The sequence below is a fragment of the Myotis yumanensis genome, unplaced genomic scaffold (assembly GCF_028538775.1).
Source record: "Myotis yumanensis isolate MYYU_CA2020_CCGP unplaced genomic scaffold, mMyoYum1.0.hap1 SCAF_4, whole genome shotgun sequence".
Classification (NCBI taxonomy): Eukaryota; Metazoa; Chordata; class Mammalia; order Chiroptera; family Vespertilionidae; genus Myotis; species Myotis yumanensis.
Window position 1 is genome coordinate 79,890,677 of NW_027223755.1, and position 16,278 is coordinate 79,906,954.

A 16,278-nucleotide genomic window follows, 5' to 3' on the forward strand; every position below is an offset into this window, starting at 1 on the left:
GTCTTTAGGGGTTTCTGAGAAAGAAGCTGGATTGGGGACATGTTCCTGGGATCCGGGAGAGAGGGAGGTGGCAGGAAAGAAAGAGAAATGGAAAGAGAGCTGGGAAAGGCAAAGCTGAGATGGGGATCTGGAGGGGATGCCTGGTGTTTGCTGAGTTATTTGTACAAATGCATCTCTCTTTGTCTTTGTTTCTGAATCCCTCACTCTCCAGTAGGGTAAGAGAAGATGGGGTCCAGCAGAGTAGTGATTCAAGCTAAAGATTTGGAAAACCAGGAGAGGGGAGCATTGGATCTTTTCCCTGAGAAAGTTTGGGAGAGAAAAAGAACAAGGGCTTGTCCCCTTCCCCTTTCCTCCTATGCCCCTTCCCCCATACCTCCAGGTCCCCCTCCTTTTCTTCCTTTCCCCCAACCGGTGACTCACCTCTGCAGGCTTTCATTGCGTCAGCGATGGGGGCGGGGGGAGGCAGGGCGGAGGAACTTTATGAGAGGGGCAGGGGTCTCCACTTTGAACAGAGAGAAGCTGCTGAGGCACCCCCTCCCCCTGAAAACGGCCCCATTAGAATGCATTATTGCCCTATCTGCCACTCCAGTTGAGTAGGGTGGGGAGTCCTGGGAACGGGGCTGGGAGAGGGCTGGGGGCCACTGACAGGTCTGGGAATTATAAGTAATAGGAAGGGGTTGCTCACCCTAATTTTCAGTCCCCAGTCCCATTCCCTCATACTCCCACCCACTCCTGAGTGGGGGAAGGGAGACCCAGGAAGCCGGGGGAGGGCAAAGCTGCAGAGATGAGTCACCAAGAAAGGGAGAGAGAGAAGGAGACAGAGATGAGGAGAGACACAAAGAGAGACAACTACTGGAGAGACTGAGAAAGCACAACATACATGCCATGAAGGAAGGTGACATCCACAAACTAACAAGAAAAATGAAACTGTTTGCTTCCATAATCCTGAGTCAGCCTCCTCCAACGCCCACCTGTCACACACACACACACACACACACACACACCACTATCATTCAGAGTCACACTGACATTCTGAGACACACCCATTTACACAAACGCAATGTCACACCTAGCCTAGAAGACCCATGCTGAAGATGTGACAGGGTAATGGAGATTCGCGTTGAGAGCCTTCATTCTTCTTACACAGGATGGTGGAAGGGGGTAAAAACTCTGAAGGTATGTGACTTCAAAAACCCAAGACGCGGATCAGGGACTCGGAGGCTACGCCTTGCACACACGACGACACACACAGTTCCCTGCCTCCCCATCCACAGCACATAGCAACATATCAAGCATCGTCCTCATCAAAGACACTTGGAGTACCTGATTCTGGGGTACACCAGCCACGATGTCCCGAACACATCTCACCCAGACACCCTCTTACTCGTACACACATGTACAGAAACGCAGACACACAAAGACGCCCATGGACACACTCACACGGACGGAAACCACCTTGCGCTGCCTCGCCCGCGTCCGCACACGTCCTGGCGCCCCCGCGTGTTACTTTTTGGGATTGCAGTCATCACCACCTCGAGGTCAGCTCCCAGGGGAAGCGGCGGCTCCACCTTCTGCTTGGTGCCCACCCAGGAATGGAAAAAGCGAGCCAAAGAGTGGAGAGCTGGGAGTTAGACGCCTGGATCGCAGGGCTTGAGGGAGGCTGGTTCTGGCTGCCAAGGAGAACTTGGGGGAAGAGCCCATAGAATTTGGAGAGCAGCCTACTGCCAGGTGCAGGGGCCGGGTCTAGTCAGGGCCCCTCGCCAACGCTCACCTTTCTGCTTCTTGGTTGGGGTGGGGGCAGGCAAGGGCTAGCTCCCCTCGGGGAAGTCATTAGCCCATGGCCACAGGGCTAAGATCCTAATACAGGGGAAGAGGGAAGATAATGGGTGTCATGTGTCCCATCCCCCCCCGCCCCCCCCCCCCCCACACACACACTGAGAAGTAAAACAAACACAGGGTGGACTAAGAATCCGTTTTTATTGCAACATAGCCTTGGTTGAAGCGACAGGGAGAGTAGCAGCAGGTCGGGCACAGGAGGCAGAGGAGGGCATGGCAGAGCCAGAACGGGGACAGTGTGAAGCGCGGTGCTCCTCTTTGCCCACCGCCCACCTCCTGGCGCCCATGTCTTGGATCCCATCCCAGTGAACCCTGTGCTCATGTCCATGTGTCCTTAGCAGCTGTTCATTGTCCAACAAGTAGTTTCAAGCTACCACCGTCAAAGAATGAGGCTCTGGGCCTGGGACACCTGGCTTCTAGTCCCTGCGAGGCGGCTCCCAGCTACTGCGAGTGACTCGAAGTCACTTCGATTTTTCTGGGTCTGTTTCCTCCGTCTGCAGTAGATGTGAGGATGCAGCATAGAAGACAGCGCTGTGCAAACACAGCTGTTACTGCTTGTATTTAAATAGAAGGACTGTCGAAGTCCAAAAAGCGTAAAGGAATGAGAGAAAGGGAAAAGTGTCCAGAAATACCTGGAGGTGGGGGTTCCAGTCTCACTAGAAGGCAGCCCGGTTAGAATCAGAAGACGGCCTCACACTGGCGGAGGGACCTGCCCTCCACTACACCAAGTTCTCCAGCCTGAACCCCCTGGTTCTGCCATTGGTTGCGGGCGTTAGGAGAGGGCCTGCGAAATATCATCATAGTGCAAAATTGGAGGAAACTCCAGTCAGAGGTGCAAGCTCCAAAAGGTGCATCACCAGAGGGCAAACGGGGGTCCAAAGTAGGGGGAGCATTATAAATCTACTTCATTTACTGGGTCTCTTTCCATGTTGCACATGGAGAACTTGGGGGAAGATACAGACATAATGGGGAAAAGGAGCTAAGTGTCTGGGAGGTCCAGGGAGGAGGACGGTGGGGGTACAGAGAAAAGGGAGAGGACACTGACCTAAAGGCACAGGGCAGTGAGGGGAGAACGGGCAAGCTCTGAGGGCTTGAGGCAGCTGCCTCCTGGAGAGGTACTGTCAGAAGGCAGAAGCCAGGAAGGACAGGAAAAAGCTCTGAAGCCTATGGCGGAACAGGTTCTTTGCCCAGGAAGGGGAAAGGGTGGACAATGGCGGCACAAGGGGCTCCACCAAACTGGGTGGTTCTGATCTGGCAGTGGGCAACGGAGAGGTAAGAGGGGAAAGAAAGAGGGACCAGCAGTGGGAAAGGATAGGGGGCAGGGGAGGGGATGGAGCTTGCAAACGAGGTCAGGGCTTTCTGGGGATCTGGGAAAGGGGGCGGCATCTTCTCAGATAGTAGGGACTTAAAATGTGGCCTCCAAGCAAATACTGCTCCGTGTAACCTTTGACCAGCTCAAGCCCCAAGCCAACCTGGCAGAAATAACCCGTGACTACAATTGGGGCGCCAGGAAGAGCTGGCACATGACGTTGACGCCGGCGAGGCTTGCCACATCGCCACCTGCTTTTGACAGGGCCTGGGTGGGCAGCGGTGAAAAAGTGCCAGAGGCCCTCAGCGCTGCCTGCCAGAAGCACGGATGTGCTGAATTGGACCAAAGTGGTGCCCTGTGGGGGGCACAAGTGAGCACGGGGTGAGGTCCGGGGGGGGGGGGGGGGGGGGGGACTGGCCTTGACCTCTCTGTATCCTCACTCCCATATTCACACCCACGGGCTCCCGCGTGAGCCCCACATGGGGCACATGTCGTGAGGTGCAGGGTGAAGTGGAATATGTGAAAGCCTGGGTCCCCGAGGGTAGCAAGGACAAACCAGGGGCAAACCCTCTGAATAGGAGAGGTGAAGTCAGTGTGGGGTGTCCAGGGAACTGGGGGTGTGGGCCCCTGAGTCTCTGAGAGAGGTGGAAGTGAGGCAGCAGGTCAGCTGGTAGGATGGGGGAAGCGGAGAGGGTAAGATAAAGGCTCAGCAGTTTGGGTTCCTGTAGGGAGACAGGATGGATGCATGGGAGGCAGGGTCACCAAAGTCTAGGCTCCTGAGCTTTTCGGTGGGTTGGCAGCTGGGAGTGGGAGCTGTTTCACTTCCCCTTGGCAAAAGGGCTTAGGTAAGGACTGGGAGCCCCAGGGCAGGGCTCGCACTCGGTAGAACCGGCCGAGAAAGAAAATGGGTGACTGGCTGAGCCTGGGGGAAGACGCCCAGCCTCTCTGTGCTTCTCACCCGCTTGGTGTTTAGGCGGTATTTCTTCAGCTCCCGGGGGCCCGGCTGGTCGTCCCTGGAAGGCTGTGTCATCTTGACCCCTGAGTGCTGCCGCCTGACCAGCTGTGAGCAGAAGCGCTGCAGCAGGCAGGCCAGCCCTTACCGTGCTACCAGGGCACCAGGCGCAGCCCCTCCACCAGCGCTGTCTTCGCATCCATCAAGTGCACCGACTCCCCAGGCCGTTAGGGGGCCCGTTCCCTGCCTCAGCCACTTGGGCTCACAGGGCTCGCCTCCTCCCACACGCTGAGCGCTCCTTCATCATTACTCTGGGCGCCAGGCCAGACCTGGTACCTGTCCAGGGAGCTCTCCTCAGTACTTGGGTCTCAGATTCCAGACCTGGCAGTAACGCTCATTGCTCATTGGCCCGGCCGCTTCCACCTCTAGAGATTCAGAAGCCCCGAGTACAAAGGGGTCCCTGACCACTCGTCACGCCCCCTTTCACTGGCTCTACCCCCAGGAGATGGCCACGCCCCGGTTACCTACCACGCCCCTTTCCTATTGGCTGCTCCCGGAGCCCCACTCTGAACTGCTTCTGCTCACTCATGCAACCAGGCTTCGTTGCGTGAGAAGTCAGTCTACTTAGGGCTCCTGGCCCCACTCTACCTGCTCCCATCCCCAGCCTACCTCCACCCTACTAGCTCCCCTCTTTTTGTGCTCCTGTCCCCAGAAACTCCTCAAACAAATCCTCAAATACCAAAGCTCTCACCAGTCCCTCTACTATTCTTTTTTAAAAAATATATATATATTTTATTGATTTCAGAGAGGAAGGAGAGGGAGAGAGATAGAAACATCAATGATGAGAGAATCATTGATCAGCCACTTCCTGCATGCCCCACATTGGGGATTCAGCCTGCAACCTGGGCATGTGCCCTGACCATGGAATCGAACTGTGACCTCCTGGTTCATAGGTCAATGCTCAACCACTGAGCCAGCTGGGCTCCTCCACTATTCCTGTGTTCTACGTGTCCCCTACCCCACCCTCACTGGCTAGGCCCCTGGATCTGAATGCCCTACTCTTTGCAAAGCCTACTCGATATCCTCAGCAATCTGACAAGGGCTGAGGGAGAGAGGCTCGCTTCCTCTCCTTCCTAAGATTCAGGCACCCAAACATGGCTTCACCCCTTTTCACCTAGGCACTGCTCAGTTCTCACCACTTCTCTGGTGTGCTTGGCCAGCATCACCGTGAGGTTGGGATCCTGGAGCCAGATGTGGTAGCAGCTGGGAAGATAGTCAAGGTCACCGTAGATGCCCCCTGAGATGGCCAGCACTTCCTCAAACTCCGGTTCTGTGGCCACCACGAGGTCCAACTGCTCAGTCTCAGTCTCGAGCCCAGATCCTGGCCTGGGCTTGGCCCCAAGAACTTGGCCCCCAGAGGCTCCTTCTCAGCCTCCATCCCTGACCCAGACTTGGACTTCGTCCTGGCCTCCTGTGGCAGGTGTTCTGAGAGTAGCTTCGCATCTGGCTCAGCCTCAGTTTCAGGCTTAGGGACCTCTGAGGTGGCTACACTGCAGTCAGCTTCCAGCTTCATTCACCTGCAGAAAGAGAGAACCCAGCATTGGGGTCAGAGTCTGCTGTTTCCACATCTGGCCTCCTCTACACAGTCCCCACAACCCCTTCCTACACAAGCACTGCTTCTCTTCTTCTCTCCACACAGACCTTCCTGGGAATAGAGGGCCTCCAGTTCCCCCCTCACACCAGCTCCAAGAACTCTTAATCCTATCCTGCTCTACCCAACCAGGATGTGTCTTAACACTCACAAACTCAGGACCCTGTGAGTTCCCTAGAGACTAGCCCCTGACCCCCTCCATCCCCAGTCAGCCCCAGGACTCAAAGGAAAGAAGGAGGGTATAAATAATGGAGGGCTTTAACCGGTTTGGCTCAGTGACTAGAGCATCGGCCTGAAGACTCAAAGGTCCCAGGTTCGATTCCAGTCAAGGGCATGTACCTTGGTTGCGGGCACATCCCCAGTAGGGAGTGTGTCGGAGGCAGCTGATCGATGTTTCTCTCTCATTGATGTTTCTAACTCTCTATCCCTCTCCCTTCCTCTCTGTAAAAAATCAATAAAATATATTTTAAATAATGGAGGGACACTCCTCAAGCGCCCTACCACCTCTCTATAAGAGCAACATGAGAAAAAAAATTCCCATAATCTCCACTCCCTCTCCAGGACAGTTTTCAGGGAAAGTGGAGGATTCAGCTCCCACTACCTTTTCTACCATTGCCACTTACCATTCCAGGGCAAAGGGAGGGCGATGTAGACCCCAGACACACACACACACACACACACACACACACACACACACACATTGCTGCCCCAGTTCCCTCCACACCCAACACCCACATTCAAACATAAACCAAGGGAGTGGGCACATGGAGAGCTCCATTAGAAAATTTCAAGCCATTCCTTCCAGGCTCAGCAAAACCACCTTTTCCTTCTTCCTTGAATATATTCCCTCCTTTGGAGACTTGGCTCCACTCCAGTATGAGATGATCATTTTGAAAAGGGTTCTGTTGTGGCTCCAGCAAACCAAATGTCCACCAAGATCCCCCATGTCCCTTCCCCATTTTCCTTCCCTCCAAAGATGGAATCCCTTCTCTTCTCTCTCCTCCCTTTTCCTTTTAAAATTTGTTCCTGTAATCTTTGCCCATCTTCTACACAGGATTTTTCCTGGCCTTTCCATTCCTCAAAGTCTCCTTTTTGGGTCAGTCCCCTGTGGATCTGGCACCTGTTTGGCCTCTGGCTTTTCTCTTTTCCCTGCCTAGAGACAGGGCCAAAAAGAGAGGCCTTCCCCATGTATTGAGGACTATTTCCAGATCTCCTTCCTCCAGACTGATCGAATCCCCCTCCTCTCTCTTTCCAGCCAATTACACCCCCCCCCCCAACCTGTATCTCATTAACCAACATCTTAGGGGACAACTACTTTGTGGAGGGTGATAGTGGCTTGGTTGGATTTAAAAAAACAAGAACATTACCTAGGCTTGGGAGAGGCACCAAGTGGTGGTTTAGGGGTGATTTTAGCTTCCATACCATAAACAGAATTTATGTGAACACAGCGTGCTTGCTACACAAACAAGATTCAAAACATGGCCACCATCTCCCTCTTTCTTTTCAATTTGATGCTGATGCCTAAGGCTCTTCCAGGTCAGACAGTTCAGAGGCACAGGCTCAGAGGCTCTTAGAGCCCCAGCTAGGGTCATTGGGGACCACCACGTTCAACCATTCCTTTCACATTGAGGAAATCGAGGCCCAAGACTGTAAGTTTTTCTGGCTCCCAGGCCAGTGAGGGAGCCAGGAAAAAACACACACATAACCTTTTAATCTGTGTGTGTGTGTGTGTGTGTGTGTGTGTGTGTGTCTGGATCTCCAAACCCAGTCTGAAGAGCAAAGATAGGAATCACTGGGTCCTTGACTGGAATCAGAGGTCCCAAATGCTAAGGGCTGAGCTGACTCAGTATCAGAGATGGGATTGTGGGAGGAACCCCACTGCTTCCTTCCCCCCACCCTCCCCCCCACTGTCAGCAATTTCTAGGCCAACAACAAGCATCAGACTCCTTGCATCAGGCTCTGGGGATGATGGTTAACTTGAGCAGGTTAACCTGTGGCTCCCATCTGCATCTCCAGGCAACCTCACCAGCTGTCCATGGCCCCTGGAAAATGCCAGCTGGTAGGTGAGGAGTAACATCAGCAACCCCCCACCCCCCTGCTCCTAAGGGGGCCAGAATGTGAGCAGCTTGCAAACTGGAACACATCCAATAGATCTCAGACTTTAGGCTTTTCTTTCCCTCCCTTGCTTTCAAGATGAGACTATTTCCAATGGTGTCTCTACATCTCCGACTAGGTTGTTTGTAAGGGGAAGGGGTGGAGTAGTTCCCAGGGTCACAAGGAAGAAAGAAAGACTTGCCAATTCATCACCCATCTTTTCTTTCAAGGCACTCCTCTATTCCTATTCCCTTTTTTGGAGACACAAAGATTCCAAGGTCCTTAAACCTTGGAGGAGGTGGGTGCTGGGAAAAAATAGGTTAGGGGTTCCAGGCCAAGCCAAAGCTGCCGGCCAGCTCCACAATCCTTGCTCCACTTTCCAGCCACTTCCCACCCTCCAGTATGATACCCTCCAACCCACTCCTTGAACTTTAACTCCCAGAAAGTGTCTAGGCAAGGCAGCCCTGTGCCTCCAGGGCACTGTGGGAAATGTAGTTCAGGCATCTCTTGGACCAAGCTCCTGCAGGAGGGGTAGCATTTTCCTTGCCACCCATATCCCCACATCCTTGTATCCGTTCTTTCAATCTCATAAATATGAATGGTCACTCTGGGGAGAAGGAGATGATTGAAGTAATCACCGGGCACGCTGGGAGCGTCCCCATCCCATTTCCACACCCGCCCCCCACCTGAAATACTGATGCCCTAGAAGTCCCAGCTTTGGGGAACTGGAAGAGGCAGGAGAGGGAGCAGAGAGCAGAGAGGCGGAGACAAAGAAAGGGCAGCTACATCAAGCGCCCGAAGATGCGAGGAGCGTAAAAAGGACTAGAACGGAGGCAGAAAGGAGACAAAGGCAGACAGGAGATTCGGTGGAGAGAGGATGGGAGAGGGGAGCGGGAGGAGGCATGGATACCGAATCACAGACATGACACCTCATGACTCAGGGCTCAGCTGACGCCAAAAAAGTCCTAGCACTGCACCCCCTCCCCAGGGAGCCTATAAATAGAAAGCATCGTGACACACCCCCTTCTCCCGGGTGTGTGGTGGGGGGCGGGGTCAGGGAACGGAGAAAGCCAGAGAAGAGGCTGGAAGAGGACAGAGACCTGGAGAAGAGGCGGGGGAGGAAAGATGAAGTGGGGCAGAGGCAGGGGGTGAGGAAGACGCGCCCAGGAGTGGGGGACGGGGGTGCCCAGAGGGCCTCAGCCGTGGGAGACGTGTCCCTCCGCCCCTTTCGGGAGTTGGGGTGGGGGAAAGCGGACTGGAGAGAGATCACAAGGAAGCTACCTAACTTGGCAGGGGTCCCCCTAGCAGCAGACCCTGGGGACGGGTGGGAACGGAATGGCGACGGGGTGGAGGAGGGCTGATGGGATAGATAGCGCATCTGAGTACCTGGGTGCAGTCGCGGGCTCGGTTATCCAGGTCAGGGGCTGGGAGGGGCGTGGCTCTGGGGGCGCAGGGGGACGGCGGCCTCTCTACGGCCCCGGCTCCCTGGAGGAGAACGCCAGCCCCCTCAAGTCTCGCGGCCCCCCTACCTCTCGGAGCCGAAGCCGGAGCCGGAACCACGAGATGCTGAGAAGAGGAGCGGGACGGCCGCGAAGGAGTCACTTCGGAGCCCGAGTGACGCGCGGGAAGCGCCAGGGTCCAGACTCCGAGTTCGAATGCGAAAGTGGAGTCTGCGCCGCAGCTCCGTGCGGCCCCGGGCGCCGGCGCCCTTTGGTTTGGGTTCCGGCGGTGCGCGCGGCTCCCGCGGCGACGCTCGGCTGGGCCCTGGCGGGCGACTCGGAGGGGCGGAGACCCCAGCGATGTGGGGGAAACGCGGCCCGGATCCGGAGCGGACTCGCGTCCCCGCCGGCGCTGGCACGAGCGGGGCGGGGCGGGGTGCAGAGGAGCGGTAGCCCCGGCGCTGCGGTCCTGGCGGCGGGCGCAGCGGGTGGCCAAGCCCTGCAGAGGGGGTTACACCCCTGGTCCTGGCGGGGGGAGCGGCCCTGAGGGTGGGAAGGTGTGTTGGATTTGGGTGGAGAGGGTGAAGCTGGCTTAGCTATCGCCGCCTGCTCACAAAACCTCTGTGCTCGGTTCGGGAGTCCCCACCGTCCCGCAGGCTGCCGCCTCCTGGGCCACCCCTGAACGTCATCCCTTTTCTCCGACTCCAGCGGACAGGTCATAGCGGCTAGAAAAGGGCGCGGAGCTGACGGCCCTGGGGACCGGGTCCGAGGAACTGGGAGAGGAAATTGGAAACCCGTGAAGATCGGGAAGCGAAGAGACTCCAAGAGACGGAAGAAACCCAGTCTGAAAGGGGCGCAGCGAGGCGAGATGGGTCCGATGGGCCACCATGCCCCGGGTCGCAGAGCAGCCCTGTCCCCCAGGTGCACAAGTTGGCTCAGCTCACAGCCTCTGGTTTCTCAGGGGCCGTCAGGCAGCAAGGCTCCGCGGGGCAGCACGCAGAAGGAAACACTTTCCGGTGCATGCACACCAAGCACAGGCACAGGCCTCTGCGCGCAGGCACGCGCTGGGCTCTGAGCGCGCGGGGCTCCGCACCCCTTGCCACCTGGGGTGGGTAGAAGGAGCGTGGGAGGAAAAGCACAGTGTGGACCTGGAATCCCAAAGGCAGCCCTGTCCCTGACTCTAATAAGCCTGTGGCCCAGCCTCTTAACTCCTGGGGGCTCCCTCCACCCCATACAGTGAGATACATACACCTGCAGTTCCACCCCTGTCAGGAGCCAGGAAAATGGTGGGTGTGAAAGCCCTTTAGTAACTGTAAAGCTCTGTAGGGAGTATTGAAGTCAGCTGAGGATGGGACTCCGCCCTTGTCCTTTTCCAGGACCTGCCCAGCTCCCATGCTCCCCGCTCCCACCAAAGTTGATCCCTCCCCGATCTCATTCCATTTTTATACTTTACCAGGCGAGGACTCCATAACCTGGTAAACTGAGCCCATTGGCTGAGTGTGATGAAATGGAGGGTAGTGTTCCTTGACTCCCACCCACCGCGTGGTTAAAAGGATAAGCCTCATCTCTTGAATTCTAGCTCCAAGTCAGCAATAAAGTAACAAACAAATCACTCAACCTTTGGGGGGGGGGGGCGGTTGTTTTAATAGAACTCCCCTTCCCCATTTCTGATTTTTGAAACTGCTAACACCGTAGGCATCTCCCAAAGCTGCAGTCAAGGTGGATATGCTCAATCGTGGGAAAGCACCTCAAAAAGTTGAAGGTATTGAAGGAAGTAGTCACTAGTGGCAGAAGTGAGATGCAACAACATCCTAATCCCTCCCCTTTTACCAGAAGCTTCAGCTTCTGCCATCAGAAACTCTGGGACTGCCCTAACCGGTTTGGCTCAGTGGATAGAGCTTCGGCCTGGGGACTGAAAGGTCCCAGGTTTGATTCCTGTCAAGGGCATGTACCTTGGTTGCAGGCACATCCCCAGTAGGGGGTGTGCAGGAGGCGGCTGATCGATGTTTCTAACTCTCTATCCCTCTCCCTTCCTCTCTGTAAAAAATCAATAAAATATATTTTTTAAAAAAGAGGCAGCTGATAGATGTTTCTCTCTCATCAATGTTTCTAATTCTCTATCCCTCTCCCTTCCTCTCTGTAAAAAAATCAATAAAATATATTAAAAAGAAAGGAAGGAAGGAAGGAAGGAAGGAAGGAAGGAAGGAAAGAAAGAAAGAAAGAAAGAAAGAAAGAAAGAAAGAAAGAAGAAGAAAGAAAGAAAGAAAGAAAGAAGAAAGAAAGAAAGAAGAAAGAAAGAAGATACTCTGGGACTGGTCCAACATTCATGTACTTCCAGTTCCCTCCATCAGACTTGAAAGTTTCCCAAAGTTCCAATTCCTTAATATCCAAGTTATTCAGAGCAATATGTCACTGCTCGCTGGCCTGTCAAAAGCCATCTGGTTCTAAAAACACCATATTCAGGCTCCTCCATCCTGACTGTCCCGGAGGATAGGGGGGCAGTGGTGGTAAATTGAAAGATGACTGATTACTCTTCTGGCTGCCCTTCCCAGCAAAAGAACCAGAGGCATTCAGCATCCTTAAGTGCTCTGAGGATGCAGGGAGGAGGGCCAGCACCCTGTGCTACATGCTTTGAAATCTGCCAAGGTCAAGGCCCGTGGGGGATGGAAGAGTGATCAGCTAGTTGAAAGGCTTCTCAGGCCTGTACCCACTACTGGTTCTAATATGTGTGAGCCATAGAACCACTTAGCATATTTGCAAAGCACTGTAGCTTAATCCTCACAACACCATAGGATGGGTGGGATTGTTTATTCACTTTATAAATGAAGAACATGGGTTCTACGACTTGGGCTAGGTCCCATCGCTGGCAAGGGACACTATCAGGTCTCAGACCCCATTGACCACTCACCCCTCAGAGGTCAAGTGTACCTTGTGAAAGCATGAAATCACTTTACAAGCTATAAAGCACAAAACAAATGTCAGCACTATAAATGCTGGAGATTTCCATTTGTAAACACTGTCTTGTACCTTGGGGTATTGGCTTTGACCATCATGCTGGGCTTGTTTATTTGGGCCTTTCATTTGGGAGAGCTTAGTGTTTGTCTTCCCTCTGGGCCAGGTATATCTTACTGTCAACAGGGTGCTACTTTTGATCTGTGTCATTTCAGTTGGGCCCATTTTCTACTGCAGGGCCCTCCCCATTCTCCCTTTTCTTTCCCACTATTTCCCCACAATGGACCACCATGGATCTTCTTCCCAGGTCTTCTGAAAACTGCTGCCTCTCAGGATTCTAGAGACTAGGACTTCCTCCTCCAGATTTGTGAGGTTTTTTTTTTTTTTTTTTTTTTTTTTTTTTAAAGCTTCAAGGCTATTTTTTTTTTTAATATATTTTATTGATTTTTTACAGAGAGGAAGGGAGAGGAATAGAGAGTTAGAAACATCGATGAGAGAGGAACATCGATCAGCTGCCTCCTGCACATCCCCCACCAGGGATGTGCCCGCAACCCAGGTACATGCCCTTGACCGGAATCGAACCCGGGACCTTTCAGTCCGCAGGCCGACGCTCCATCCACTGAGCCAAACCGGTTTCGGCCAGATTTGTGAGTTTTGACTGTTCTCTCTGACCCCCCTGCTCCTAATGCTTAGTCCCCTTCCCTCCTCCTGACACAGTGACTGCCCCTCCTCTATCTGGCAATTCCCCAATCTCCAAGTCAAGTCTTAACTTTCCAGGATATCTGCAGCTATGTATGGAACATCTGCACTTGGATGAGAGCAGTGAAATGAAAGACATAAAAGTGCTTTACAGGAACTGAGCTGGTATCTCATATACTCTGTCGTACAAGCTTCATGCCAAGCCCCTTTTGCATATAGGAAGGAGACCAAAGATCAAGGGTTCAGTTATTGGCCCACAGTCACAGAGCCAGAGTGCCTAAAAGCCTTACACAGAATTATAGCACTGAAGAATCATCCGGTATTACAGATGCCACACACTCACTGGTGACTCATGGTTTCTTCATCTGTAAAGAGGACATAGTACCTAACTTCCAGTAAAGATTGAATAAGATAATGTTTGTAAAATGCTTGGCATAGCATAGAAATTCAATTAATGGTAGATATTATGATCTAGCCAACTGGATAAGCAATTCTCAAATGGGGTGTATTACACTTTGTACTATGGAATTCAGACATAACTGAAGACTCTATTATTTATTATTCTTTCAGGACTATCACAATGCTAGGAACTTCATGAATCAGGGAACAGAAAGTTGGAAAACCACTGAGCCTGACCATAAACTCTTTTAGAACAGGGTTGACATCACAGTTATCTATATATTGAACTAAGTTATTTGGTACTTAGTTCAGGTCTTGGCACACAGTGAATTCTTAATAAGTATGTTACAAATGAATGAATGAATTATTTCAATCTATTTCTGCATTGGGGAGAGTGAGGCCAGACTGATTATCAAAAGTCACTCAACTGGGGCTAGCAGGGTTCAGGTCAAGATGGCGGAGTAGGACGCTGTACTACACTGTACTACCTCCTTCCATGACCAAGCCAAAATTACAACTAAATTATAGAACAACCAACCTGGATAACCATCTGAAGACTAGCTGAAGTCCTGTAACTAAGGATATAAAGAAAAAGCCACATTGAGACTGGTAGAAAGGGTGGAGAGGCAAAATAGGCTGTCCTCACACCCACATGTGGCAGTTAAGAATCCAGAGGAGCCCTAATCAGTTTGGCTCAATGGATAGAGCATCGGCCTGTGGACTGAAAGGTCCTAGGTTCGATTCTGGTCAAGGGCATGTACCTTGGTTGTGGGCTCGATCCCCAGTAGGGGGTGTGCAGGAGACAGCTGATCGATGTTTCTAACTATTTCTCTCCCTTCTTCTCTGTAAAAAAATCAATAATATATATATATATTTTTAAAAAGAATCCAGAGGAATATCTCAGCTTCTGAGGTTCTCCCTGATCAGTCCCATCCCACATCAGGATCCTGAGCCGGGAACACCAATGCAAGAAGAGAAGCCCACATAATATCTGGCTGCAAAAATCAGTGGGAATTTCATCCATCCAAGTAAGAGAAGCCTGTTGGAAACTCAGGTGTTTCCTTAAAGAGCCTGCACACAAACTCTCATTTGCAGGCCCTCACCCTGGGCTCCAGAAGAGGGACAGTACCAGGCAGGGTGGGAAATGTGTGTGCCAGAGATCTACAAGGAGAAACTGATATACTATGCGAGAAGGCTATAAAAAAGTAATGAAAATAGCATGGTACTAGCATAAAAACAGACACATAAATCAATGGAACAAAATACAGAGCCCAGAAATAAAACCATGCCAATATGGTCAATTAATCTATTGTAGAGAGCGCCTGGGAAGCACATGGGCATTTCTTTAATTATTGTCAGCTGAATCCAGTGGCGTTGACAGAGCCACGTCCTGGAAACACGCCTTGCCAGAGGCAGGAGTGTTGTCAGCTCAACCGTCAGCCCAGGCCCCAGGGGGTGGGTTTCCATTATCCCTCATATTTAAAATACCGCACTTTCGCCAAACCGGTTTGGCTCAGTGGATAGAGCGTCGGCCTGCGGACTCAGGGGCCCCAGGTTCGATTCCGGTCAAGGGCATGTACCTTGGTTGCGAGCACATCCCTACTGGGGGCTGTGCAGGAGGCAGCTGGTCGATTTCTCTCATCAATGTTTCTAACTCTCTGTCCCTCTCCCTTCTTCTCTGTAAAGATTCAATAAAATATATTTTAAAAAAATAAAATAAATAAAATAAAATACCGCACTTGGTATTTTGTGGAAGAGCCACACTCAAGGGGCCAAAGAGCCGCATGTGGTTTGAGAGTCTTGGTTTGCCGACCACTGGGTTAGAGCATTGTCCAGATACATCAAGGTTTCAGGTTCAATCCCTGCTGGTCAGGGCACATACAGGAATCAAACAACAAAGGCATAAATCAGTGGAACAATAAGTCAATATTTCTCTCTCTCTCTCCCACCCTTCCTCTCTCTCAAAAATTAATAAATTAGAATTTTTTTTTAAAGGTGAAGGGAACGTGGCTGGTGTTGCTGAGTGGTTGAGCATCGACTTATGAACCAGGAGATCCTGGCTCGATTCCCAATCAGGGCACAGGGCTGGGCTGCGGGCTTGGTCCCCAGAGGGTCGCGTCCAGGAGGTAGTTGATCAATGATTGTCTCTCATCACTGATGTTTCTATCTCTCTCTCCCTTTCCCTTTCTCTCTGAAATCAATAAAAATATGTTTAAAAGCCGAAACCGGTTTGGCTCAGTGGATAGAGCGTCGGCCTGCGGACTGAAGGGTCCCGGGTTCGATTCCGGTCGAGGGCATGTACCTGGGTTGCGGGCACATTCCCAGTAGGAGGTGTGCAGGAGGCAGCTGATCGATGTTTCTAACTATCTATCTCTCTCCCTTCCTCTCTGTAAAAAAATCAATAAAATATATATATATAAAAAAAATATGTTTAAAAAATAAATAAATGGTGAAGGGATTAAGAAGTACAAATTAGTAGTTGCAAAATAGTCACAGGGATGTAAAGTACAGCATAAGGAATATAGCCAATAGTACTGTAATAATTATGTGTAGTACCAGGTGGGTACTAGAATTATCAGGGGATTGCTTGGAAACTACGTAATTGTCTGACCATTATGCTGCACACCTGAAACTAATATAAAATAATATCGAATGTCAACTCTAGGGAAAAAGGCACTTGGAGGTTGAATTGTGTTCCCCAAAAAGATATATTGAAGTCCTAACCCCTAGCACCTGTGAAAAGTGACCTTATTTCAAATAGGTTCTTTGCAGATATAAACCAGTTAAGGTGAAATCATACTGAATAAGAGTGGGCCCTAATCAAATATGACTGGTATCCTATAAGAGGAAAATTTGGACACAGACACAGAGGGAGAATGTCATGTGACAACAGAGGCAGAGATTGTGGTGTTGCAGCTGTAAGCCAAGGATTGATGGCCAACCCCAG

General features: G+C 51.9%; 1 protein-coding gene across 1 annotated transcript; it reads right to left on the reverse strand.

Moving 5' to 3' along the window:
* Positions 1 to 1,975: 1,975 nt before the first annotated feature.
* Positions 1,976 to 9,557, reverse strand: NAT16 (N-acetyltransferase 16 (putative)). Its single transcript, XM_070411514.1, is given in 8 exon segments — positions 1,976 to 3,319; positions 3,322 to 3,455; positions 3,457 to 3,500; positions 4,104 to 4,237; positions 4,240 to 4,312; positions 5,297 to 5,464; positions 5,530 to 5,674; positions 9,229 to 9,557. Coding segments are annotated over 7 exon segments (828 nt in total). The 5' UTR covers positions 5,671 to 5,674; positions 9,229 to 9,557; the 3' UTR covers positions 1,976 to 3,185.
* Positions 9,558 to 16,278: the final 6,721 nt, after the last annotated feature.